This window comes from Apodemus sylvaticus, chromosome 7, assembly GCF_947179515.1.
Source record: "Apodemus sylvaticus chromosome 7, mApoSyl1.1, whole genome shotgun sequence".
Classification (NCBI taxonomy): Eukaryota; Metazoa; Chordata; class Mammalia; order Rodentia; family Muridae; genus Apodemus; species Apodemus sylvaticus.
Genome location: NC_067478.1, coordinates 64,705,432 through 64,733,386, shown reverse-complemented (window position 1 = coordinate 64,733,386; position 27,955 = coordinate 64,705,432). Strand labels below are relative to the sequence as shown.

Sequence of the window (27,955 nt, the reverse complement as noted above, 5' to 3'; positions counted from 1 at the left end):
TTGACTATATTTTTAAAGTTTTAAAAGCTGTATTTTCCCTGGGTGGTGGTGGTGGTGGTGGTGGTGATGCATGACTTTAATCCCAGCACTCGGGAGGCAGGAGCAGACAGATCTGAGTTTGACAGCAGCCTGGTCCACAGATTGAGTTTCAGGACAGCCAGGGCTATATAGAGAAACTCTGTCTTGAAAAAAATGTATGTCAATCAACCAATTAATCAATCACTCCTGTGTTTGTGTGTGTGTGTGTGTGCGCGCATGTATATTGTGGTCCACACGTAGAGGTCAAAGAACGACTTTCAGGAGTGTGTTCTCTCCTTTCACTAAGTGGGTCCCCAGGATTGTGAACCTTCAAGTGGTTACATTCTGGTCGGCCCTGCTTGTTCCTGAACGTAGGGAGGCGGGCTTCCGAGCGCGGTGGGCGGGGCTCAGACCCTTAGGCCCATCCCACGTCTCTTTGCGTACCCTTGGCGCCAAATTTCCCAGCTTCTTTCGCGGAGCGAAGTCCCGAGTCTCGCGAGAAGTGTTGTTGGCGCGCGTGGCGGCGGCCGCTGTTTGAGTGAGGTGAGACCGGTTTCTGTGCGGGCAGCTTTGCAAATAGAGCCCGTGCTGCAAGCCCGGCGCGGGGCGCGGGAAGTGGGGGTCTCACACGGGAGCCAGGCGGAAGCGGGGCTGAGGAGGAGCGGGTGGGAGGCGCCCGAGGGGCCGGAGGATGGCGGGCCTGCACCGGAGGCGGCGCCTGCACCGTGCACCGACCTGCGCGGAGCTGAGGATGCGGGATGGATCCGACTAGCTGAGAGGGAGGCTGAGGCGCAGGCTGGAGAGGAGGGAAGGGAGAGGTGAGATTTCTAGGGAGGGCACCGACGGCGGGGCACGAGTTAGGATGAGGGTGAGGCGCGTCGGTTTTGACAACTAGGAAAAAGTTGGACGTCGGAAACAGGTCTGGGACGGAATTGTGGATCGGATGCTGGATTTGTTACTCACACTGCTCGTGGCGTTTGAGGACCAGGAGGGGAAAGAGACACAGTCGTTCGTGTCTAAGATGGTGTGGCAGTTGTCAAGGAGAGAAGAAGCGCGGTGAACTTCTTTACAGATACAGAGAGCAACCCGTTTACTGATAAGCCCCACCTCGTGCTTTACTGGTGATTCGCTGGTTATTGTAGATTTAAGTCCTGTTTTCTGGTTATTGTAGATTTAAGTCCTGTTTTCAAACTCCCATTAAAATGGGACTGAATGTACTAACTGGATGTTTGGAGGTTTGGGGTGCTTGTTCTGGGCCTAGAGTCCAGGCCAAGTGGTCTATAATCTACCCTTGGTTCCCAAATTTAAAGGATCATAAAACTTACTCAAAGACTTTGTGGTTTATTATCAGGAGCCAGTACTTTGTTTTTTATATATTATGGTCACAGAGATTCAGAATTGGGGATAGCTAGTAAAGTAAATAAGTGCTTGGGGAACAAGCCTTTATATACCCCCAGAAAAGTCCCCAGGATTCTGAACAGCACACAATTGCAGAAACTATCTGCAGTTAGCAGAATCACCCCAACACACACACACACACACACACACACACAGCCCTTAAAGCACAAGGCAAGTCATATCAGCTGCTGTGGACAATCTGAAGCAGCCAAGTCTCATAAAAAGTAATAAATTTAAAAGTAATACAAGTTTTGGGACTGTTTTAGACATATTCTGAGTATAATATCTTCAGTTGCTTTTGTTTTTCTCATAAGATTTTTGGGAGGATGCTGGAGAGATGGCTCAGTGGTTAAGAGCACTGACTACTCTTCCTGAAGGTCCTGAGTTTCTTTCTTCCTTTTTTTTTTTTTTGTGTGTGTGTGTGTGTGTGTGTTTTGGCTTTTTTGAGACAGGGTTTCTCTGTATAGCCCTGGCTGTCCTGGAACTCACTCTGTAGACCAGGCTGGCCTCGAAGTCAGTAATCCACCTGCCTCTGCCTCCCAGAGTGCTGGGATTACAGGTGTGCGCCACCACTGCCCGACTGTACAGTTTGTGTTCTTAACCACACCCAGCCACTTTTCCAGCCCGAGATTTTTTTTTTCCTAATTAAAGATAGTGGTTCTCATGTAGCCCAAGCTGGTGTGGGGTTGGCACATCCACATAGCTGAGGTTAACAAATTTCCGATCCTCTGTCTCTTCCTGGGGGCTGGAATTACAAGTCCATGCACCCCCTTCCCCAAGGTAGTTTATGGGGTACTAGGAATTGAACTGAGGGCTTTGTGGATTCTAGCCAAGCCATCCACTAACAGCCTACATCTGTATTGTATGTTCCCTGTGTGTACAGAGAAGGACTTTTGCCTCAACTGGCCTCCTGGTTCCTATTTTAGCCTCTTGAGTGTTAAGACTACAGTGCATATCACTGTTGCTGGCTTGAAATTCTTTTTTAATTCCTTTCTTCAGCAAATGTATATTGGGCACCTGTTGTGTGTCAGATTCTGGGACATAGTGGTGAAACATCAAAGAGACCTGCCTGATTTTTGTCCTAAGAGAGCCACAATCAATATAGGAGACTAACATTAAATAACTCCTAATCGAGAAATGATTCCTATAAAACCACTGCATGGTGCCGTTAGAATTCTGGGTTGAGAATTCTGGGCTATCAAGATAGCTTGTCAGGGGAAAAATGCTTGCAGTACAAATCTAATGATTTGAATTTAATTTCAAGATGGTGAGAGAACTTCTGAAAGCTGTTCTTAGGCTTCGACATGCACTCATAAACACAGGGTTATTATTCAATTTAGGGACATTTGAATGGTCTCTTTTAAGGATCTCAGGCTGGTCTTGGAATCTGTATAACTAGGACAAACTCTGTTCCTCTTGCTTCTAACTTTGTGTTGGGATTGCAGGTTGCATTATCTCCTAGTTTGAGATTGGTTTTCCTGATGAAGTAATGGTTAAAATTTGAGAAAAATTAGGGGTCAGGGAAGAGCTTTCAAAATGCATGTAGGGTTAGGGTACTTGGGAAGTAGAAGCAGGAGGATCAGGAGTTAGAGGCCAGTTTGACCAATATATAAGACTCTTTTTCAAAATACAAGAGTAGGGCTTAGTATAAGCAATTTACTGCTCTTGAAAAGAACCTGGGTTCTGTTCCCATCACCTACACCACCACTCGAGACTGCTTGTAACTCTAGTTTCTGGGGAATACATCACTCTTGCTTCTTTGAACATGTACACATGCATACTGCACATATACACAGACAAACACAGGTAAGATATCTTTGCCAGGTGATGATGGTGCAAGGCTTTAATCCTAGAACTAGGGAGTCAAAGATAGGCAGATTTCTGAGTTTGAGTCCAGACTGGTCTACAGAGCAAGTTCCAGGCCATTTAGGAAGACACAGAGAAACCCTGTTTTTTTTGGAGGGGGGGGAACAATAACAAAAAATACAAAACAACTTTTTATGAAACAGACGTACATCCAGGTTCTTGACAGTAGAAATGGCTCTTTCAAGGAGTGAGAGAGTATGAAGTGGAGTTGGCATTATATAAATTTTATTCTTTTTAAAAGAGTCTCATGGTCCAGGCTAGCTTTGAACTGCTGTGTAGCCAAAACTGATTGACTTGAGCTCCTGATTTCCTTTTTTTTTTTAAGACTTATTTATTATATGTAAGTACACTGTAGCTGTCTTAAGACACCCCAGAAGAGAACATCAGATCTCATTACGGATGGTAGTGAGCCACCATGTAGTTGCTGGGATTTGAACTCAGGACGTTCAGAAGAGCAGTCAGTGCTCTTAACCACTGAGCCATCTCTTCAGCCCCCTGATTTCCTTTTAAGTGCTGGGATTACAGGTGCCACTATGCATGGCAAAAATTATATTAAAATCTGTGTATTTCACAGCCTATTTTTCCTTACTGAATTTTTTTTCCTTTTTTTTTTTGAGACCATGTCTGTCCTGGACCTTGCTATATAAACTATTTGGCCTCAGAAATCCACCTGCCTCTGCCCCCCAGGTGTTGGGATTAAAGGCATGCACCACTACTGCCTGGCGTTACATTGGATTTCTTGAATTGAATTTTAGCATGATGTCAGCTTTACATTTTCAAAAGTTTAGCCAGTTGTAGTGATAATTTATTGAAAGAGGCAGAGGTGAATGTGCTTGAAACAAGTGTTGTGAAGTGGTTATAGAGATAAGGACAAATATTAAAGGGTTATTTAGGAAATTAAACAGACAGGTTATGTTGAATATAGGGAGGAAGTGTCAAACAAAGATGACTTGTCTTTAACTTGAACAGCTTGATGGGTGTTCCAGGACAGACAGACAGAGCTACACAGAGAAACCTTGGCTCTAACTGACCCCCCAGTCCACCAGAAAACAATTTAGTTTTGTGTATGAGTTAACATACGCCCTTGAGACAGTTGAAAGCTACAAAATGGACATTAGGGATCTGCAGTCCCAAAATATGGTCTAGCTTGGAAGAATCAAAATTAATGAATCTGGGGGCTGGAGAGATGGTTCAGTGGTTAAGAGCACTGGCTTAGCTTCTTAATAGAGGACCTGGGTTTGATTCCCACTTGTAACTGTCTCTGTAACTTGAATTCCAATGGTGTAATGTCTTTGGTCTTCACAGGCACTGTATACATGTGGTACACATACATACATGTAGGCAAAACACCTGTGTACACAAACATTAAAAAACATGTAGTTATTTAGTGGTAGGGTCTACATCACAACTTAGTTCTGATTAGTCATTTTTCTTCAAACTTACTATCTTCTCTACTTTTTAAAGATCTTGTATGATTTTGAAATGTGATTTCAGCCGGGCGGTGGTGGAACACGCCTATAATCCCAGCACTCTGGGAGACAGAGGCAGGCGGATTTTTGAGTTCGAGGCTAGCCTGGTCTACAGAGTGAGTTCTAGGACAGCCAAGGCTATACAGAGAAACCCTGCTTTGAAAAAAACCAAAACCAAAAAAAAAAAAAAAGAAAATGTGGTTTAAGTGATTGTAACTTGGCTTTCACTGTAGATGGAACTAGACTGTGTGATAGGAAGACTGTTTTGGCTGGATAAAAATACCTTTTTTTTTTCCTCCTGGAGGAAAAGATGTTCGAGCAAGAAGAAAATGGCTTATTTGAAATTCCAGATTATGAACATATAGAGGATGAAACTTATCCTCCCTTCCCACCTCCGGCCTCTCCAGAGAGAGATTCTGCAGGAGCGGAACCTGATGAAGGTCTGTATCATGAATTTCACAAAAGTATCCTTTAATTTGTTTGTTGGTTTTGTTGTTTTTAAACAGGATTTCTCCATATAGCTCAGTCTGTGTCCTATAGACACTGGAGATTCAACTGCCTCTGCCTCCCAAGTATTAGGATTAAAGGTGTGAGTCACCAAGCTTGGTTGGTTGGTTTTGGTTTGGTTTGGTTTGGTGGTTTTTTTTTTGTTTGTTTGTTTTTTTGGATTTGGTTTTTTCAAGACAGGGTTTCTCTGTATATCCCTGGCTGTCCTGGAACTCACTCTTTAGACCAGGCTGACCTCGAACTCAGAAATCCACCTGCCTCTGCCTCCCAGAGTGCTGGGATTACAGGAATGTACCACCACCGCCTAGCAGTTTTTGTTTTTTTAAGATTTATTTATTTATTTATTTTATATGAGTACACTGTAGCTGTTTTTAGACACACCAGAAGAGGGCATTGGATCCCATTATAAATGTTTGTGAGCTACCATGTGGTTGCTGGGAATTGGACTAAGGATCTCTGGAAGGGACTCACTAGTCCTCTTTACCACTGAGCCATTTCTCCAGCCTTGTTTTTTTTTTTTTTTTTTTTTTAAGATTTATTTTTATGTATGTGAGTACACTGTCACTGTCTTCAGACACACCAGAAGAGGACTTCAGATCCCATTACAGGTGGTTGTGAGCCATCATGTGGGTGCTGGGAATTGAATTCAGGGCCTCTGGAAGAACAGCCAGTGTTCTTAACTGCTGAGCCATCTCTCCAGCCATGTTTGTTAGTTTTTAAGACAAGAGCTCACAGTGTATTCCAGGCTAGCCTTGTTCTGGTAGCCTGCTGAAATGTCCCACATAGTTATGTGTCAGATTAGCCTAGAAATGATACATTTTGCAAATAAGGGTTGAACTAAAAAAAATTACTGGCTAGGTGGTGGTGAAACGTTCCTTTCTTCAATCCCAGCAGGAGGATCTCAGCTTGAGGCCAGCCTGGCCTACAGAGCAAGTTACAGGACAGCCAAAGCTACACAAAGAAACCCTGTCTCAAAAAACAAAAATAGCTATATTCATTTATTTGTGTGTATACTAATGTATGTGGGCACACAGATGCTACTATGTGTGCATATGGAGATCAGAGGACAATTTTCAAGTACTAAATTTTGGTCTGTTTACTAGGATCAGGGAGTGGAGTACGTGTTCCACCAAAGAGAACAGTTAAAAGGAATCTACCTAAGCTAGATGCTACAAGGTATGGGCATTTACTTGGATACATGTATAAATTTCTACACAGATAGTTTTTCTTCTACTATTACAAACTTTGGTGGGTGATTTAGAGATCAGATAGAGTTCTGTAAAGATTTTTTTCCTTTAAACATTTTCTTTTTTTTAAAAGATTTTTTTAAAAAGATTTTATTATTTCTTTTATGTATGTAAGTACACTGTATCTGTCTTCAGACACACCAGAAGAGGGCATCAGATCCCATCACAGGTGGTTGTGAGCCACCATATGGTTGCTGGGAATTGAATTCAGGACCTCTGGAAGAGCAGTTGGTGCTCTTAACAGCTGAGCCATCTCTCTTGCCCCCCGCCTTTCTAATTCAGGAGGAAATTTTTTTTTTTTTTTGAGACAGGGTTTCTCTGTGTAGCCCTGGCTGTCCTGGAATTCACTCTGTAGACTAGGCTGGCCTCAAACTCAGAAATCCGCCTGCCTCTGCCTCCCAAGTGCTGGGATTACAGGCTTGTGCCACCACCGCCCGGCTAATATATATTTTCTTCACAGATTGACTTCAGAGAGAGGGCTTCCAGCCTTAAGGCATGTGTTTGATAAAACAAAATTCAAGGGGAAAGGTCATGAGGTAAGAAAACCCTCCCCCCCAACTCCCACCCCACCCCTCTCCAGGTGAATGTCCCCACCCCCACCCCACCTGACCTCCAGTCTCTGGAGGTTTAGGGACATCACCTCTGAATGAACACAGACCTGCAGTCCTCTACTGGTATGTGTGTTGGGGGCCTCATATTAGCTGGTGTGTGCTGCCTGTTTTGTGGTCCAGTGTCTGAGAGATCTAGGGGGGTCTACATTAATTGAGACCACTGGTCCTCCTTCAGGGTTGCCCTTCTCCTCAGCCTTCTTTCAGTCTTCCCTACAGCCACAGGGGTCAGCTGTTTCTGTCCATTGGTTGGGTGTAAATATCTTTCAGCTGCGTGTGGGGTCTTCTGGAGTGTGGTCATGTTAGGTTCCTTTTTGTGAGCGTGCCATAGCCTCAGTAATAGTGTCAGGACTTGGGACCCCCCTTGAGCTGGATTCCACTTTGGGCCTGATGCTGGACCTTTTTTCCTCAGGCTTCTCTCAATTTGCATCCCTGTAATTCTTTCAGACAGGAACAGTTAACGGTCAGAGTTGTGACTGTGGGATGATCCCCCCTCTCATTTGATGCCTTGTCTTCCTGCTGGAGGTGGGCCCTATAAGTTCCCTCTCCCTACTGTAGGGCATTTCATCTAAGATCTCTCCCTCCCTTTGAGTCCTGAGAGTCTCTCACCTCCCAGGTCTCTGCATTCTGGAGGGTCCCCCCAACCTCCTATCTCCTGAGATTGCCTGTTGGCCCTCAAGGCTTCAGTCCTTTTCCCTCACCCAGTATCAGATCAGGTTCCCTTCTCCCCTCTACTTCTTCCCCCTCCCCCATTTTCCCTCCCAGGTCCATCCCTCCCTCCCCACTTGTGATTGCTTTGTTCTCCCTTCCAAGTGGGACTGAAGCATCCTTACTTGGGCACTTCAGCTTCAGTATATGTTGTTTTATACTTGAAGAAATAGGCACAGAGAAGGCTAAGCAATTTGTATTTAAATCTGTCTTTTCTGTTTCAGGATCTGTGACTCAGTCTCCTAGTTTTATTATTGCTAAGTGGAAAATGAGATATTTTATAGTAAAGGCAGGAATTTATAACTTGTTAGTTAAGCTTATTGAACTTGATTTTTTTTTCTTTAGAAATCTTAATTTGAGTTTTAAATGTAGAGGGATGTTATGGTTTGAGAGTGTCAACTGTTAGCACCTGTATCTGGTTGCCAAGGTCAACCTCAGGTGTGCTTCCTCAGGCACTCCAGTGAGCCTCAGGGTCAGCCTTTCTTTGTTCTTTAGCACTAACATTACAGGGTCTGCCACTGTCTCAGTTAGGGTTGCTATTGCTGTATTGAAGCACATGACTCAAAGCAAGTTGGGGAGGAAAGGTTTTATTTCATTTATCTTTGAAGGAAGTCAGGACAGGAACTCTGAACAAGGCAGGGATCTGGAGGCAGGAGCTGATGCAGAGGCCATGGAGAAGTGCTGCTTACTGGCTTGTTGTTCCCCGTGGCTTGCTCAGCCTTTTTTTTTTTTTTTTTCCTTCACAGAACTCAGCACCACCTGCCTAGAAAAGACTCCTTCTGTAATAGATTAGGCCCTCCTACATCAATCACGAATTAAGGAAATACCCTTCAGGGCTGCCTATAGCCCATTATACGCATTTTCTCAACTAAGGTTCCCTCCTCTCCAGTGACTCTAGCCTGTGTTGAGTTGACATAAAACTAGCCAGCACAGCTATTATGCCTGTGGGTTTTTTGTTTTGTTTTTAATGTGGGGCTAGGAATTGCACTCTAGTTCCCAGGCTTAGTCCCCAGCCAAGTTAACCAGCAGAGGTGTTTTCCTGGCACTGTGCTGTTATTCTCCTCTAATTTCTAAAAATCTGAGTCTACATCAAAATCTGTACCCCACACTCTTTTTCCCAATGCTTTCTGAGATTATGATCTTCCAAACCCTTTTCTGTTTCTTTCTAAAAGTTTCTTAGCTTTATAAATATGACAGCAGTGACTTTGGCATTGCCGTTAAATGCTAAAATCTGCTGACATGGTCAGCTGTGAGATTGAGTCTTCTGTTCAGCATTTTTATTTTTATGTGTCAGGCTGAAGACTTGAAAACGCTAATCAGACACATGGAGCACTGGGCACATAGGCTATTCCCCAAACTGCAATTTGAAGATTTTATTGACAGAGTTGAAAACCTAGGAAATAAAAAGGAGGTTCAGGTAAGTGTGATTATCGTGAATGTCATTCACAATGCTAAGTAGTACAAGGATGGGTTTAGAACTGGGACTGAATTGCTGTTTAGGAGTCTTCCTTTTGAAATCTGTCTTGTTAAGACAGGAACATAGTCATTATTTGAAGTACAGCTTTTTCAGATATGAATGAATGATTGTTCCCTTCCCAACTTATTGATAAAAATGGAAAAAATATGTCTTTATTTTTCAGACCTGCTTAAAACGAATACGACTTGATCTGCCTATTATACATGAAGATTTTGTTAACAATAATGGTAATTACAAGTTTATTCACTTTATTACAACATAGCTTTTAGAAATGGGTCTAGCTTGAGTAGGCAGTATTCTATATACAACTGAAGTCTTAACCTAATATTTATGTAATTACAGTGTAGTTAATAGTTAAATCTAGAATTTGGTAAATCTAGAATGTAGTTGTGAGTGCGGGCATATGCATGCGTGTGTGTATGTGTGTGTGTGTCTGGTGAGCTCCTATTTGTTAATGTGGGGATAGACTACAGAGGACAACCTTTCACCTTGTCAATCTCAGGGATTAGTCTCATGTCATCAGGCTTGGCAGCAAGTGCCTTTATGTAACTGAAACATCTCCTTAGCCCAGTAATATTTATATTTGATACTAGTTTCTTTTTTAGCATTGTAGTTAGCATACAAAAGAATGAGTTTCAGCCAGGTATGGTGGCACATACCTTTAATCTCAGCACTTAAGAGGGAGCAATAGATGGATCATTTGAGTTGAAGTCAGCCTGGTACAAACTGAGTTCCAGGACAGCCAAAGCTACTTAGAGACTATCTCACTCCCTCCTTCTAAAAGAATGTGCTTTACAATGAGATTTTCATGTGTATATCATTGTACTTTGCTTGAGTCCATGTTACTTTCCTTGACTCCTTCCCTCTTGAACGTATTTCCTAAAAATATGATGGTAGCCTGGCATGGTGGTACACATGCCTTTAATTCCAGCACTCAGGGGCTGAAAAGATGGTTCAGCTGATAAGAACTGCTGACTTCCAGAGGTCCTGAGTTCAATTTCCAGCAACCACATGGTGGCTCACAGCCATCTGTAATGGGATCTGATACCCTCTTCTGGTGTATCTGAAGACAATGGTGTACTCATATACTTTAAATAAATCTTTTTTTTTTTTTCCCCAAGACAGGGTTTCTCTGTGTAGCCCTGGCTGTCCTGGAACTCACTCTGTAGACCAGGCTGGCCTCGAACTCAGAAATATGCCTGCCTCTGCCTCCAAGAGTGCTAGGATGACAGGCGTGCGCCACCACCGCCCAGCTAAAAGAAATAAATCTTAAAAAATAAAAATTAAAAAAAAATCTCACAATCAAAAAGATATGATTGCAGTATCATTAGACATGTTATAGAAAGTATCTATAAAGAAGGGAAATTTTTTTTTTTTTTTTTTTTTTTTTTTTTTTGGTTTTTCGAGACAGGGTTTCTCTGTATAGCCCTGGCTGTCCTGGAACTCACTCTGTAGACCAGGCTGGCCTCGAACTCAGAAATCCACCTGCCTCTGCCTCCCAAGTGCTGGGATTAAAGGCGTGCGCCACCACCGCCCGGCTTAGAAGGGAAATTTTAACAGTTATATTGTTTGTGTGCTTGTGTGCCATGGCATGTGTGTGGAAATCAGGACAACATCTGATCTTTTCCATCATATGGGTTCCAGGATCGAACAAAGGTTGTGAAGCTTGTTGGAGAACTTAACTGACCTCATTGATGGTTTACAGTTCTTGTCAGTACGAATATTAAACTAGAGTGTTCCTATGCATAGAAACCATTAGAAAAACTGGCTCTGGGAACGTAGGTAGAATAGTTTGTTGATGAACATTTCCATTTATTTCATTGAATGTGTAGACTTGAGCTTTGTGTGATAGATTGCACATCTTGTTTACCCACTACTTGAAAAGTAGAAGTAGGAGACTCAGAAGTTGAAGGCCATCCTTGACTACATAGTTAATTTGAGGCTAAGTTGGACCCTGTTTAAAAGAAAATCCAAAAACCCAAATCCATGGCTAGACTCTTGGGAGACGTGCGTGACTGTACCTGGTATTGATTGCATTGTTAGTTGTACAATGCAACCGTAGTCAGTCACATACATCAAAACAGATGGTTCCTGCCGACAGGGTCTGTATAGTTGTCAGATTTTCTGTGCGATGGCTCCATACATAAAAATTGTAAAAACTTGTAAACATTTATGTTTATTTATGTGGATATGTGCATGTGTGAGTGAAGCTACCCAAACACTGGAGCTGGGTTTACAGGAAGTTGTAAGATGCCTAACATGGATGCTGGGAAACAAATTGGTCCTCTGCAAGACCACCAAGTGCTCTTAACCACTGAAATGTCTCTCCAGTCCCTTATACTTATTTTTAACTAGAAATGTATATGGTAAGTCATAAATAATAAGTGCCACACAGAATCTTAATGTTTTAATCAGTGGTTTCAACCTTGCCAATGCTGCAGTCCTTTAACACGGTTCCTCATGGTGATGTTGTTGTGGTGACCCCCAACCATACAATTATTTTTGTTACTAGTTCATAACTGTATCTTTGCTACTGTTGTGAATAATAATCATATCTGTTTTCTGATGATTTTAGGCAACCCCTGTGAAAGGGTTGTTGGACACTCCCCTCTGATCTTTAGGTTGAGAACCACTGGTTTAAATAGTCTGGGATTTTGAATTCTTTTTTTTTTTTTTAAAAGATTTATTTATTTATTATATGTAAGTACACTGTAGCTGTCTTTACACACACCAGAAGAGGGTGTCAGATCTTGTTACAGATGGTTGTGAGCCACCATGTGGTTGCTGGGATTTGAACTCAGGACCTTCAGAAGAGCAGTCGGTGCTCTTAACCATTGAGCCATCTCTCCAGTCCCTTGAATTCTTTTAAAAGATGGTATTTATTAAAGGTGTACAATTCTGCATATGCCAGTAATTACTATGGTAGGAAATACCAGAGCCTATATTCCTGGGTTAGTTGATTTATTTAGCAGCACTTTTTTGAGCTGTCTGCTATTGTGCTGAAGACTGAGAATAAAAGGTGAATAAAAGCCTCTCAGTTTATAGTGTACAGATTGAGTTAGACAAATAACATTATCAATAATTTGACAGGTGTTGTAATTAGATATGTGAGTGAGGTGCAGTGGACAAAAGTTATATTAACTAGAGAGGGTATCACAAGTGTTCTTATTAAGCAGTAGAGGTCAGCCAATGGGGGTTTGGAATGTATGCCTTGTGCATAGGCATATATTAACATGAGCCATTTAGAAGAATCATATTGACATGTAAAGGACATAGAAAAGCCTTCCTCAGAGATCTTTATTTTCTTTTATCTTTTGCTACCTTGTTTGAGGCAGAATCCTGTCTGAAACCTGAGTGCTGGGATTCCAACTGTCTACGTATGTTGAGCAATAGACCCCAAACGAAATGTGTGTGGGAGTTGGGGAGATGACTCAGTGGGTCTAGTGCTTGCTTTGTAAGCATGAGGACCAGCATGTAAGCATGGATCACCAGCACCCATGTAAAAACCAGGAGTAGCAGTGTGACATAATCCCAGTAGAGACAGGAAGGACCTACGGCTTTCTGGGCATCCAGTCTAACTCAGGATTGAGCCCCAGGTTCAGCAAGAGACCTTGTTTCAAAAAATAAGGTGGAAATAATACAGGAAGATTCTTGATGTTGACCTTGCCTCCAGACAAACATACAGATACAACATCCACATACATAGAATGTTTGGGCATTTACTTATTTATTTATCTATCTATCTATCTATCTATCTATCTATCTATCTATCTATCTATCTATTTGATTTGGTTTGGTTTGGTTTGGTTTGGTTTGGTTTTTTTGAGACAGGGTTTCTCTGTATAGCTCTGGCTGTCCTCGAACTCAGTCTGTAGACCAGACTGGCCTTGAGCTTAGAAATCCACCTGCCTCTGCCTCCCAGAGTGCTAGGATTACAGGCGTGCACCGCCACCACTGCCGCTGCCTAGCATGGGTAATTAATCTTAATATGTATATATATATATATATATATATATTTTTGTTTTTTTTGGATTTGCTTTTTTCAAGACAGGGTTTCTCTGTATAGCCTCTGCCTCCCAGAGTGCTGGGATTACAGGCGTGCGCCACCACCGCCCGGCTATATGTATATTTTTATCTTAATATAAAAATCTTATTTTTTTTTTAAATCAAAATATATTACTGTACAACTCTAAAGCAAGTGCAGTGTGATTGAGTAATTCTTCCAAAAGTCTCGGGTTGGGGCTGGGACTAGGGCTGGTGAGATGGTTCAGCAGGTAAAGGTGTTTGTCAACCTGACAACCAGAGTTTGGTCCCTGGGGTCTACTGGTGGAAGGAGAGAACCAACTCCTGTGACTTATCCTCTAACCTCCATAGGTGTACCATGGAATGCATGTGCACATGCATAAACACCCACCAAACCTGATAAATAAATGTAATTTAGAAAGTTTTGGGCTGATACTCAATAGAAAGATTTGGAAATAGGACTAGATTAGCCTTTTTTTTTCTTGGTTTTTGAGACAGGGTTTCTTTGTATAGCCCTGGCTGTCCTGGAACTCACTCTGTAGACCAGGCTGGCCTTGAACTCTGCCTCCCAGAGTGCTGGGATTACAGGCGTGTGTCATCACCACCCAGCTAAGCTCATTCTTAAATGCTGGAAATTTTGTTAATGTTTACTGGTAATATCCTTTATTTTTTTTTCTATGATATCTTTAAAAATTAACTACTTTTTTTTTTTTTTAAGATTTGTTTTATTTATATGAGTACACTGTAGCTGTCTTCAGACACACCAGAAGAGTGCATCAGATCCCTTTACAGATGGTTGTGAGCTACCATGTGGTTGCTGGGAATTGAACTCAGGACCTCTGGAAGAGCAGTCAGTGCTCTTAACCACTGAGCCATCTCTCCAGCCCCTTTTTTGGTTTTTTTGGAGACAGGGTTTCTCTGTGTAGCCCTTGGCTGTCCTGGAACTCACTCAAACTCAGAAATCCTCCTGCCTCTGCTTCCCAAGTGCTGGGATTAAAGGCGTGCGCCACCAACGCCTGGCTACTAAGATTTTTCTATTTCTAATAATCTATTGTCAGTCAAGCCAGTCCTCTCTGCCTTAACATTGCAATGGCTTATTTCATTAAGAGTAAAACCTGGAATTTCCCCTGGATCAAAATAATTTTCTTTTTCTCTTCAAACTGTGCTTAGATATCAACTCATTTAAATCTGACTACTCTGTTAAAATTACATCTCTCTCATTTATTACTTTCTCCTGTTGTTTCCTCTTTTCTTTCTTGCTTTTTTTTTTTTTTTGGCTATTTCAGATGGGTTCCTCTCTATTCCTGGCTGTCCTGTGACCTCCCAGGTGCTGGGATTAAAGGCTCGTGCCCCGTGCCCCAATGCCCATGGTGGCTAGCACTCAGAAGGCAGCGGCAGGCAGATCTCTTGATTTCAAGGCCAGCCTGATTTACAGATCAAATTCCTGTTAGCCAGGGCTGTATAGAGAAACCCTGTCAAGAAAAACAAAACAAAATCAAAAGTCAGGGTCTCAGGTAACCCAGGGTAGCTTTAAACTTACTAGGTTGTAGAACCTTGAACTTCTCATCTTCCTGCCTCCACCTGTCTGGTGTACTGGAATTACAGGTTTGTGCTACCAAATTTGACTTTGTTATATATTTTGGTTTTTGAGACAGGGTCTTAAGCTGACCTGGAGCTCATAACTGATAATGATCCCCAGCCTCTGTCTTCCAAATACTGGGAGTTTCTACAGTACAGGAGATCAAACCCAGGCTTTGTGCTTGCTGCACCAACTGAGCTATCTTCCCAGACCCCTTTTACATGTTCATGAGATGTAGTCTGCAACTTAGTAGAGAGGAATTTGTAAATGTTTCTTTTACCTGAATTAGCCAGTGCTGGCCACATTCTTCTACCTCACAAGTCCTTTCTTCAGGTCAGGCCACTTGCCAGTTTAAAACTTCTTCAGTTGAATATTGTATAAGTTCTTTCTCTAACTCATCTAATACTACAGTTGTATTCATTTTTCTCCCACAGGTGAAGTTGAGGAAACTAATAGCCTTGATGTAACTGCTACTGAATTTGATCCCTTTTTGACAAGTTCATCTGACAGCAAGAAGTTTGCTTCTGAATCAACGAGAAGCCTAACAGAAGAGCAGCAACAGAGAATTGAGAGAAATAAACAGCTGGCCTTGGAAAGAAGGCAGGCAAAGCTACTGAGTAATAGCCAGTCCCTAGAAAATGGTAAATTTTATGCTGTTTTTTATGAGCTACTATATAATATCAAGGGCATGTTAGAAATTTTAACTTCTTACTATCTCTTGAAATAATACCTCTAGGAATAGAAAAGTGATGTTAAGTTTATGTATGTATTTCAGAGTGTCAATATATATATGCTTGCTATTTGGAATACTTAATGTTTAAGATGGTTTTCTGGACAACTTTCTCATAGTGCCAATATATCAACGATGTATTCTTCTTTGACTTCTTATCTTAAAGTATTTTACACATATTTTAGGATCATACTTAGGAAAATTATTATTGTGGAATCAATACATTTTAGTTCTGGGGATTGAACCCAGTACTTTGCACTGTATCATTGAGCTACACAGGGTTTCAAAAGGTTGCCCAGGCTAGCCTTAAATTAATTCTATAACCTAGACGGGCCTTAAACTTATCTTTATCTTTCCTCAGCCTCCTGAGAGCTCAGATTATATACTTGCACTACTGCACCAGCTTGTGATAACAGTAAATATAATGTCTCTGTATTCACTGAGAATTAGCAGTTAATTTCTGTGATGTAAATGGGGTGCTAAAATGCTTTTTTAGAGATGGCAGACAGTGGAGATTGAAACAGGCTTGGACAAGCTGAGTAAGCACCCTTTCACTGAACTGTATCCTCAACCCTTAAAGTTTTATTTTGAATTTAGGTCTTCCTAAGTTACACAGTTAACTTTCCACTTATCCACTTAGTGATCTTCTGCCTCAGCCTCCTAAGGTGATGGGGTTACAGGTGTGCTGTGCACATGGCTACTAAAATGCTTTTCTCCCATTTTCGTCAGTTGTACTTTTTATAGTTTACTTATCTGTAGCATTTCTTCCCCACTTTAAAAATTGCCTTAAACTTACTGACTTTATTTCATTATTTTTGGTATCTAAAGTTGAACCCAAGTCCTTATGCATATTTTTGTTTTGTTTTGGTTTTTTGGATTTGTTTTTTTTTTTTTTCCGAGACAGGGTTTCTCTGTGTAGCCCTGGCTTTCCTGGAACTCACTGTAGACCAGACTGGCCTCAAACTCAGAAATCCGCCTGTCTCTACCTCCCAGAGTACTGGGATTACAGGTGGGGGGATGGGGGGCTGTGTCCTTATGTATTTTAATGCCTTTGTTCTACTCTGGATTGTACCCTAGCACAAATTTGCTAAGTTTTTTTTTTTTTTTTCTTGTTTGCTTGCTTGCTTGCTTGCTTGTTCTTTAAACAAACTGGGTTTAGAACAGAGATACTTTGTTGTTGCTTTTAAAAATTATATCTGATTATATGCATGTGAGTTTAGGTGTCCAGAGTTATAGGCTATTGTAAACTGCCCAGTGTGAGTGCTGGGAACTGAACTCAGGTCTTCTGCAAGAGCAAAACATCTTTTTTTTAAAAAAGATTTATTTATTTATTATATGCAAGTACACTGTAGTTGTCTTCAGACACCCCAGAAGAGGGTGTCAGATCTCATTACAGATGATTGTGAGTCATCATGTGGTTGCTGGGAATTGAACTCAGGACTGAGCCATCTCTTCAGCCCAACAGAATATCTCATTAACTAACACCTGAGCCACCTCTCCAGCCCCAAAACTATATTTAAATTTTTCTAGATTTGCTTGCTTATTTATTGTATACAAATGTTTTGCCTGAATAAAAGCACTTGCTGCTCCTACAGAGGACCTGAGTTTTTGTTTCTTTCTTTTGTTTTGTGTGTGTGGTTTTGTTTTGTTTTTTGTTTTTTTTCTTTTTTCTTTTTGAGACATGGTTTCTCTGTGTAGTTTTGGCTGTCCTGGAACTCACTCTGTAGACCAGGCTGGCCTCGAACTCAGAAATCTACCTGCCTCTGCCTTCTAAGTGTTGGGATTAAAGGCGTGTGTTAACACTGCCTGGCTAATTTTTTTTTTAATCTCTTTCTGGTTTTATTTTGAATGAGAAGTTACATTTGAGTAAGAATGAATAGTTTGAATGTATATCATTTTAGGACACTTAACTTTTGTGTGTGAGAGTGCCAGGATTGATCAGGACTTCTTGCTTGCTTATCTGAATTGATTCTATGACTGAGCTACACCTTCCCCAGGACCTTTGGTATTTTAAGTGTGCTTTTATGCATGTGTGAAAAAGTGATTTATATTTAGACTTAGTTATCATAATTAGGTGATTATAGATTTGATTTCTATCAAGCTTTTGGAGAGATTTGTATTTATCAAGATTGGATCGGTTGCTTATAATGAGTAATAATGATTTGATTTTTCTCTCAGACATGACAGTTGAAGAGAATAGAACTGGTGAGGATCAAGAAGAGTCAAATGGATTAAACAGAGACACTGCAGATGGTCCACATGATGTTCCTTCTTCCAGTACTCATGAAGAGGAACAGCTCAAAGCAGAGGAAACACAGCTGGACCATTCTAACTTAGACTAATCCAGAAATAAGTCGCCAACCCTCTACAACAGAATCCTGCAAGCTTGGGATTGTTTGTAGATTTTTCTACTTTGTATAAATCCTTAAGCCTTAAGTGAATTCCTGCATAAAATACAGTGACTATTTAAACTGTTTCCTACTTATTTTTAGTAAGTCTATTTATTATTTTTGGTGTCCTTTATAAGTCTGACTTTATAAGCTGTTATGTAGTTTGCATTGATCTTTTTTCTCACTAAATTGGGTAATGATTTAAAATGTAAATATGCACTGACTATTAGGTCAGTTTTTATAAAGAAATAAATTATTTTGTAAGCGACTCTCAGGATTTGAGTTTCTCACCATGATTTAATTATACAATTTAAACTTTGCTGAAGTGATTAAAGATTTTGACTATTTTGTAAGACTCATTACATCATCCTGGCTGGTTTGAAATTAGAGGTCAATGTCCTGCTCTTTTTGCCTTCAAGTGTTAGGACGACAGATGTGTACATCATCTGGTCTTTTCTTTCATATCATTATTGGAACAGTCTGTCTCACTGCAACCTCAGCTGATTTGAAGACTGCCTTGTGTTGGGATTAAAGGTGTGTGCCACAACACCCATCTTGCTACAAGAATCACTTTAATGTTTAAAAAAAAATTACAGCCAGGCAGTGGTTGTGCACGCCTTTAATTCCAGCACTTGAGAGACAGAGGCAGGCAGATTTCTGAGTTCGAGGCCAGCCTGGTCTACAGAGTGAGTTCCAGGACAGCCAGGGCTACTCAGAGAGACCCTATCTCAAAACAAAACAGAAAAAGAATTCAAGGGTGGGAAGGGAGTTTGAGGCAAGACTTAGGGCAGCCCACCACTCTGATGTCCTATTTCCAGCTGGTACCAGAACAACTGCAAAAGTGTAAATCAACATGAAGTAAGAATTTTAGAGAAGAAAGGTATACAGGACTGTCTTACCTAAAATGGCTAAAAATGTACCTAATGTCAGAGGGACAGTGGCAGCACCCGGGGCAGAGGCAGGCAGATCTTTTGATTTGAAGCCTGCCTGATATAAGTGCAGTTCAGCCAGGGATACACAGTGAAAGCCTTATCTTGAAACACCAAAAAACCAAAAATTTAAAAAAGCAAACCCAAAAAACAACAAAAAGAACCAATCAAATTTCATTTGAAAGAATCAATTTGAGCCAAGTGTGGTAACACATACCTTTAATCCTAGCAGTCTGGAGGCAGAGGTAAGAAGATCTTAATAAAAGAGCTTGTTCTACATAGTGTGTTCTAGCCAAGGCTACATAGTGAGACCCTCTTTTAAAAAACTAAGAATTGAGGTATGATAATTTTAGATTTACTAGAAAGAGACTAACAACTGGCTTTTTACAGCCCCATCACTGCTGAAAAGCCAGTTTTTAGTAGCTAGGCATAGTGTTGTAAGCCTTTAATCCCAGCACTTGGGAGGCAGAGGCAGATGGATCCCTGGATTTAAGAATTTCCCTCAGCTAGAGCATCAGGTGACACAAAATTTAAGTTTGAAAAGAAAGTACACCGCTTAAGACAAAGGTCTTTAATGAAATGGAAATACTTCACATCCCATGACTGTCGGAAACATCCAGAAGAGCCAGGCCCCTTATCTCCTCCAGAAGCGTGTACAGACTCCTGCCCTTTGTCTGGCGGTATTCCTGATGCTCTTCCTGAATCACCTCGCCTTTGACTTCTTGTGCAAGCTGCGCTTCCTCCACAGAGCGGGTTACCTCCTTCACTAGCTCGCTCTTCAGCAGGGAGCTCTGACAACAGAGTTCTGTGTCTGGCATCATGTGCGGCTTGTTGCTTACTATTTCAAGCCTGATTGTATCAGAGTGGCAGCGAGAGGCCTGGACAGAAATTCTTACCTGGCACAGAGAAATACATGTTACTACATCACGGCCCCTTTTTCTTCACACAAAAGCAACATGGAAGGTACGCAGAGACTTACTGTCACGTGGTCAAACAGATGAAATGTAACAGACTGCCCTCCAGCTGTGGTAGAGATGATCTTGTTTTGAGATCTTTGTAGGGATCCTGGCTTCCATTCAGAGCTGCCCTCTGGGCCACAGGAGATCACTAAGCCATCTTTATTCTTCAGATAAGCAGCACCTTTAATCCCAAACCTCATCATTGGCAGGGGAAAACAGATAAAGTATTCTTAGTATGCAGACCTTACTATACTTAGCCACTTTTCCTGTGGTTTACCCCGAAAAGGTTTTGACAAAAACAGATAAACAGCTAGCTAAGAGAATCCTAAGACGGATAGGGATGTGCGCACCTGCCTGTACTCCCAATTGCTCCCTTTATTTCCTGGCTGTAAATTATACTATGTACATACAATAATTTCATGAAGTATATATGTGTAGCATTGTATATGTGAATATATAGAGTTTATTTGAGAAAGTCTCACTGTGTAGCTCTGGCTGGCCTCAAACTCAAGAGATCTGGATGTGTTTGCCTCTTGGGTGCTAGGATTAAAGGTGTTTACAACCATGACAAGCTTATACTCTTCTTTTGAGATAATGTCTCATAGCACAATCTGGTATCAAAATCATATAGCTAAGGATGACCTTGAACTTCTGATCATCTTGCTTTGTGGTAAGTGTCATTACACTGGCTTTATGGGATGGTGGGGATTAAGTCCAGCATTCCAGATGTGTCAGACAAGCAATCCACTATTAAGCTATACACCCCCAGTCTAAACAAATACTTCAGTAAGTTATATATAATGAACGTTTGTGGTCAACACTGCTGTTTAACTATGGTTTCCTGCTAACCACTGCATGAGAAGGAGCATACCTTGGTATAAATACAAGTACACCATTTGTTCTAATGGAATAAATAACTCCATCAGCTATGCAGCGCTCCTCAGTTTCTGGGTCTCTGTCTTTAAAGTACATGCACTGGAAGAGCTCGGTGGACTGCTTCTGAGAACGCTGTGCCGCCTGTAAGAAGTACAACCCAAAGCATGACGACAGTTTCCTGCTGTCCAGGAAGAAACCCCAAACTCATTCCTTCAGAAACAGCTTTTAAAAAGGCAGGATTTGTAGCCGGTGGTGGTGGCACCTGCATGTAATCCCAGCACTCTGGGAGGCAGAGGCAGAGGCAGAGGCAGGCGGATTTCTGAGTTCGAGGCCAGCCTGGTCTACAGAGTGAGTTCCAGGACAGCCAGGGCTACACAGAGAAGCCCTGTCTCGGAAAAAAAAAACAAACAAACAAAAAGGCAGGATTCAACAGTGTGGTGGTGGCACCTGCATGTAATCCCAGCACTTGGGAGGCAGACACAGGAGGATGGACATTAGTTTACAGTCACCTAGAGTAAGCCCGTGTCTCAACTAAACCAAAGAAGAAGAGACAGAGCAACCTGGCCTCAAACACAATCAGAGTAGCAGCTGAGAAGGAAGGCTCAGTGGGTAAAGCACGCTCCATGTAAACCTTATCACCTGAGTTAATCCCCAGACCCCAAGGGACTCTTAGCACAAGGTGGGTAAAGACAGGAGACCTGGCCAGAACAGTTCTCACAGCTCACAGCTGTAGTGGCCATCTGTCCTGGAGTGCATAGTGCAGCAGCAGAAACAAGACCATGTCTAAAACAAGATGGAAGGCAAGAGCCAGCTCTTGAAAGTTATCCTGTAATATCCACATGTGCCATTACAAACGATAACTGCTCTGTCTCTGTCACACACACACACACACACACACACAGAGACTGATGAGATGGCTCAGTGGTTAAAGGCATTTATTGCCAAATCTGACAACCTGAGTTCCATGATGGTTGAAGATTACTAACTTCTACAAATTACCCTTTGACTTTCACTTGAATACATATATTCAACATACACATATCTATGGAGTTTAAGACATTTTAAAGATGAAAATTACTATTATTGCACAGAGATACCCACTATTAAATTACAATGCTAACTTTTTGTTGTTTTCCTTGAGACAGGATCTCACTAAGTGTAGCCCTGGCTGTCCTGGAACTCACTATATAAATCATGCTGGCCTTGAACTTGCAGAGATCTGCTTGTTTCTGCCTCCCAAATGCAGGGACTAAAGGCCACATGCCTGGCTTTTATTTTTATATATAGAAGGTCTTGCTAATGTAGACCAGGCTAGCCTCAAACTTGAAACTTATGTGTCTCAGCCTCCTAAATATTGGGGTTACACCATATCCAGTTGCTTGAACCTCTCTATCTGTAACTTTTAGGAAAGATCTCTAATCCATTGTCAAGCCTCTAATGCTAAGTCTGGATTAGTACACAGAAAGACTATGTGGAGGGCCACTTGAGGTTCCTTAGGGAAACTCAGTCTGGAACATACAGTGAGATTTCATCTAAAAACATAGAACAAAACAAAGCTGCCAGGCATGGTAGTTAAGAAAGGACACTTTTAATCCCAGCACTTGTGAGGGCAGAGGTTGGTGGATTTGGGAGACAGAGGCAGGCAGATCTGCGAGCAGAGGCCAGACCCTACATAATGAGACCCTGTCTCAAAAACAAACGACAACAACAACAACAAAATCCCCCAGATTCATGTTATCTTAGAACAGTTGTATTAAGAGCACTGGTTACAATAATTATGGAGTTTGCAAAAATATATGGTACTCCATTCTTTGGTGCAGGAAAGCTGATAACTCTCTAAAGACATAATGAGTGAGAGTTTAAAATTCCTTCTTACTCGGTTTCTGTTGTTGATGTGTCTGCATAATTCTTCAAGATTTTTGTTGCTGAACAAATTTTCTTTAATCCTCCATTTTCTTGTCTTTTGAAATGGCTGCCATTAATAGTCGATGTACTACAATATCTGAATATCTTCTTATTGGAGAAGTAAAGTGGGTGTATTTATCTAATGCAAGACCTTCAAAAGGAAAGCAAAACATCAGAATAAAGAAAAAAGAGCACCTGGGAAGAGATTGGCTCAAGGTTGAGCCCCACAACACGTCACTCAGCGCTCAGTCACCGTAGTGATGGAAGGCCTCCTCTGCACAGGAGCCCGTGGAGAAGTAGAGCGCGTTTCGACCATGGCCTGGGTGGCCATGGAGCGCAGCAGCTTGTTGACCAAGGGGTCCTTTGGGTCATTTGCACTGTCCAGAGAGTCAGCCAGGGTTTTTTATTGGACCTAAAAAGAAACAGAGAAGCCTCAGTGGGTCCCCAAAGGCCATTAACAAGTGACACTTTCCACTCTTGGGTTTAGATATCCTCATATGCCAGCAGTTAAATTTATCTTAGCCACAATTTTCTTTTTTCTTTTTCTTTTTTTTTTTTTTTAAGATTTATTTATTGTAATATGTTAGTACACTGTAGCTGTCTTCAGACACACCAGAAGAGGGCATCAGATCTCATTACAGATGATTGTGAGCCACCATGTGGTTGCTGGGATTTGAACTCAGTACCCCTTGAAGAACAGTCAGTGCTCTTAACCGCTGAGCCATCTCACCAGCCCCACAATTTTCCTTTCAATACTAGTTGCTTTTAAAGTTTAAGCAAAGAAAGATTGTCAGAATTTAAATTTTTTTTTCTTTCCAGCCAGGATTTCTTTGTAGCTTCAGCAGCCCCTCAAACTCAGAGACCTGCCTCTGGCCCCAAGGGTGGGATTATAGGTGTGCACCACCGCCTGGTGCAGAATTTAAATTTTTAAAAAAAGTTATTTATTTTCATGTGTGTGTGTGTGTGTGTCCTTTGTGGGTCCTGGAATCAAGCCTAGGACCTCTGCAAGAACAGTGAAGTCACTTTGCTCTTTAGTGCTGAGCCATTTATCCAGTCCCCAGAATTCACATTTCTTTTGGTTTTTTTGATCCCCTCCCCCCAGGGTTTCTCTGTGTAGCCCTGGCTGTCCTGGAATTCACTCTGTAGATCAGGCTGGCCTCAAACTCAGAAATCTGCCTGCCTCTGTCTCCCAGAGTGCTGGGATTACAGGCATGCACCACCACTACCTGGCTGGAATTTACATTTCTTATGCAGTATAGAATAATGTTCCATTAATACATGACTAAGTCAATGCTTGACTGAAATAGCTGGTTAGATTTTTGTGGACTTTTTCTTTCTTTCTTTCTTTCTTTCTTTCTTTCTTTCTTTCTTTCTTTCTTTCTCTCTCTCTCTCTCTCTCCTTTCTTCCTTCCTTCCTTCCTTCCTTCCTTCCTTCCTTCCTTCCTTCCTTCCTTCCTTTCTTTCTTTCTTTCTTTCTTTCTTTCTTTCTCTCTCTCCTTTCTTCCTTCCTTCCTTCCTTCCTTCCTTTCTTTCTTTCTTTCTTTCTTTCTTTCTCTCTCTCTCTCCTTCCTTCCTTCCTTCCTTCCTTCCTTCCTTCCTTCCTTCCTTCCTTCCTTCCTTTCTTTCTTTCTTTCTTTCTTTCTTTCTTTCTTTCTTTCTTTCTTTCTTTCTTTCTTTCTTTCTTTCTTTCTTTCTTTCTTTCTTTCGATTTGGTTTTTTTGAGACAGGGTTTTCTGTGTAGTCCTGGCTGTCCTGGAACTCACTCTGTAGACCAGGCTGGCCTCGAATTCAGAAATCTGCCTGCCTCTGCCTCCCAGAGTGCTGGGATTACAGGCGTGTGCCACCACCACCCGGCTGGATTTGTTCTTTCTTATTATTTGGTTGTAGATTCAGGGTTTCTCTTGTAGCCCTGGCTGTCTCTGAACTCTGTAAACCAGGTTGGCCTTGAACTCAGATCAGCCTGCCTCTGCCTCCCAAGTACTGGGATCAAAGGTGTGTGCTACCACTACCTGGTGAGTTTCATTCTTAATATACTCAACTGTAAGCATCATGGGATTTTTGTTTTTTATTTATCAAGAATCATTAAGCTAGAGTGAATTTAAAAAATAAAGCTACTGACACTGTGACATACTTCTATTCTCCATGTACTCCAGAGGCTAAGCCAGGAAACATGGTGGAACCCAATCTCAAAGAACAAACAAAATGACAACAAAAAGCAGACCTAAACTTGACATGTACTGGTAAACCTAAGTTACTCCCCCTTCCCCTTCTAAGTGCAGCCCTGACTGTCCTGGAACTCACTATGTAGGCCAGGCTGGCCTCGAACTCAGAGATCCACCTGTGGCTGCCTCCCGAATGCTAGCTACTATTGCTCAGCTTTACTTCTGCTTGTTAAAGGGAGGGGGCTGGAGAGATGGCTCAGCGGTTAAGAGCGCTGACTGCTCTTCCGGAAGGTCCTGAGTTCAATTCCTAGCAACCACATGGTGGCTCACAACCGCCTGTAATAGGATCTGATGCCCTCTTCTGGTGTATCTGAAGACAGTGATAGTGTACTTACATATATTTTTTTAAAAAAAATTAAAAAAAAAAAGAGCAAGATTAATTTGAAAGTCCCTGGTCAGTGTGACTGGCATGCAGCCGACTCACCCAAACTCACCCAATGTCAGCTGCTAACTGACAACAGGTGTTTGATTAGGACCTCGTGCTTGGCAAAAGCATCATTTTTAAATCCTCTTTAAGTAGACCAGCCTCAGACTGGTGAGCTTCCCAGTGCACTTCAGGCTCCGATGCACCCATGTGCCTGGCTCCAGGCCGTATTTTAGGAACCACCATAAGATAAATAAACACACAGTGCTTTCTGCCATCCCCTGCCCCTCAGAAGTGGATTACCGTGTGTCTATGAAGAAGCCTTTTGCTTTAGCACATTCTCGGAGCTCTGAGAAGAACTCCTGGTGTGGAGGAGGGTGTTGGCGCAGCAAAGCCTGGTGGGGGAAACTCTCCCAGATCTTCTTGGCCACCCAGTGGTTGGCCAGGATCATGCATTCGGCCACTGTCTCGTGGACCTCCAGCGGCTGCTTAGGGATGAGGTCATGGATGTTCTTCTTCTCGTCCAGCTGGACTCGAACCTCCACACCTTCCAGCTCCAAGGCACCGCAGAGGTCTCTTTTGGCTCGGATGTGGCGAGCTATGTCTGTCAGCTTTCCAATTGCCCACACTAACTCCTCTAGTTTGGTCTGTTGGCTCTGCTCATCCAAGGCTTTGAATTCTGGAATATCATCAACAACGCTGAAGTTTCCATCCAGTAGTTCCTGGGCCGCCTCATAGAACAGTTTGTAAGCAGATCGGATGATGGTCCGGCCATACCATACCTTCTTAATTTCATAAGAGGTTTTATCTAATTCCCACATGACTGACACAGCATACCTATAAAGCCAGGGACATCAACAGTATCGTTATTCCACTCTTTAAACAGTTTTACATTTTATTTATTTTGTGTACATTGATGTGTATGGCTGCACATGTAAGTATTGTCACAAATGAATGTATGGAAGTCAGGGGACATCCTGAGAACCAGTTCTCTCTTTCCACCACGTTAGTCCTGAAGATCAAACTCAGACACAGCATGGGTGTCTTTACCCACTGAGCCATCTTGTAGGGCTCCATTTCTTCTTCTTCTTCTTCTTCTTTTTTTTTTTTTTGGTTTTTTTGGATTTGGTTTTTTCGAGACAGGGTTTCTCTGTATAGCCCTGGCTGTCCTGGAACTCACTCTGTAGACCAGGCTGGCCTCGAACTCAGAGATCCGCCTGCCTCTGCCTCCCAGAGTACTGGGATTACAGGTGTGTATCACCACCGCCTGGCAGGGCTCCATTTCTTTTTTGTAAGATTATTATTCTTTATTTAATATCCATGGATGTTTTACCTACATGTATGTCTGAACACAAGGTGTGTGTCTGCTGCTCAAGGAGTCCAGAAGGACATGTCAGATACCCTGGAACTGGAATTACAGGCAGTTATGAGCTGTCACATAGATGTGGGACTCAAACCTGGGTTGTTGGAGTTATCTATAGGAGTGGCCAACGCTCTTAACTGCTGAGCCATCTCTCCAGTCCACTTCTATTCTATTTTAGAAGCAAGCAGAACTTGATTTTGAATCAAATTTGAAAGAAATGGCCTTGCTACAGACTTTTGGTACAATTTCTTTAATCATTCCATTACACACACAACTCCCTCCTTTTTCATGTATGTATGTATGTATGTATATATGTATGTATGTATATATGTATGTATGTATGTATTTATGTATGCATACATGTATGTGTGTATGTATGTATCCATATGTCCACATACATATTTTAATGTTAAAAACAAAGTCAGGCTGAGTGTGGTGGCATACACCTTTAACTCCAGCACTTGAGAGGCAAAGACAGGCAGGCCGATGTGATGTTTGTGAGTCTGAGGCCAGCCTGGTCTACTTGGGGAGTTCCAGGCCAGCCAGGGCTACATAGTGCTTACTATGTAACCTATGTCAACAACAAAATCAAAATGGTTTCTGTTAAACCCTGCAGGGCTCTGCAGTGAGTTCACACAGGGCACGAAAATCTTACAGTTCTCCATTTTGATTAGGCAAGCTTTGCAGTGACTCAGTCAAGTCTGTTTAGTGCCGGGAGACGAGAGTGAAGTCTCTAAATCCTACAAGGTGACAGCGGCTCGGGATCAATCTTGATGATAGGTTAATTAACAAAAAGCTCATTTAGCAAAGAGCCATTCTGCCACCAAAACATTAAAGAAAAAAAATATATTTATAACTCATACATTTTAGAGGGGCTAATTTCCTAGTATAAAAAGAGTTTTTATAAATCAGTAATAAATCACAAACCCAAATGAAAACAGTAAGGACAGGACTGTGAAGTAGCTCACAGGAGGAGACAGAGTTTCCTTTAGCCAAATGTTCAGCTTTACACAGAGGAGAAGAGTAGAAATTTAAACTAAAACACTGCTTGTCTGGCCAACTGACTTACGTGAAAGGCCTGCATAGTGCACGGGCCGGGCTGTGGGACAAACTCTTGCACTTATTGCTGTAGGGAGAGATTGCTGCAATCGCTGTGAGGGCAACCTGACAGTGTGGATCTAAACACAAATGCATGTGGCTTGGCACAGGGTCTGCTGCTGAGATTTCTCCTCAAGGATATTTAAGTACTTAAAGAGAGAGTGGGGATGGGTCTCCTGTCTCAGTGATAAGAGCACAGCCTGCTCTTCACAGGGGCTC

The 27,955-nt window shown here is 41.9% G+C and overlaps 2 protein-coding genes and 1 non-coding gene across 5 annotated transcripts in view; 2 read left to right on the top strand and 1 right to left on the bottom strand.

The window, feature by feature from the left end:
* The first annotated feature begins 446 nt into the window (after positions 1-446).
* Positions 447-18,106, top strand: Tipin (TIMELESS interacting protein). Of its 3 annotated transcripts, none has more exons than XM_052188049.1 (8): positions 447-561; positions 5,056-5,191; positions 6,362-6,434; positions 6,966-7,041; positions 9,116-9,238; positions 9,462-9,525; positions 15,335-15,541; positions 17,809-18,106. In XM_052188049.1, the coding sequence occupies exons 2-8, from the start codon at positions 5,062-5,064 to the stop codon at positions 17,970-17,972; spliced, it is 837 nt and encodes a 278-aa protein (XP_052044009.1). In that variant the 5' UTR covers positions 447-561; positions 5,056-5,061; the 3' UTR covers positions 17,973-18,106. The 3 variants fall into 3 exon arrangements, with proteins under 3 accessions (XP_052044009.1, XP_052044011.1, XP_052044010.1); XM_052188051.1 differs by having other exon boundaries at positions 468-561; positions 5,062-5,191; XM_052188050.1 differs by lacking the exon at positions 447-561 and adding an exon at positions 708-836.
* Positions 11,310-11,444, top strand: LOC127690427 (small Cajal body-specific RNA 14). Its single transcript, XR_007979119.1, has one exon. It is a non-coding gene; the product is annotated as a small Cajal body-specific RNA 14 (non-coding RNA).
* A 1,399-nt stretch (positions 18,107-19,505) lies between the features above and the next one.
* Dis3l (DIS3 like exosome 3'-5' exoribonuclease) overlaps positions 19,506-27,955 on the bottom strand; it is a 38,673-nt gene continuing 30,223 nt past the window's right edge. Inside the window, 9 exon segments of the mRNA XM_052188052.1 lie at positions 19,506-19,845; positions 19,929-20,103; positions 20,780-20,925; positions 22,661-22,729; positions 22,731-22,840; positions 22,943-23,000; positions 23,003-23,092; positions 23,095-23,101; positions 25,579-26,112. Of these exon segments, the coding sequence (XP_052044012.1) occupies positions 19,540-19,845; positions 19,929-20,103; positions 20,780-20,925; positions 22,661-22,729; positions 22,731-22,840; positions 22,943-23,000; positions 23,003-23,092; positions 23,095-23,101; positions 25,579-26,112 (1,495 nt within the window). The 3' untranslated portion in view covers positions 19,506-19,539.

Excerpts from the sequence above, each read along its gene's own strand:
- Tipin (XM_052188049.1), top strand. The coding sequence starts at position 5,062 with ATGTTCGAGCAAGAAGAAAATGGCTTATTTGAAATTCCAGATTATGAA. Across the intron at positions 7,042-9,115 it reads TCAAGGGGAAAGGTCATGAG|GCTGAAGACTTGAAAACGCT; the intron begins GTAAGAAAACCC and ends TTTATGTGTCAG. Across the intron at positions 15,542-17,808 it reads TAGCCAGTCCCTAGAAAATG|ACATGACAGTTGAAGAGAAT; the intron begins GTAAATTTTATG and ends TTTTTCTCTCAG.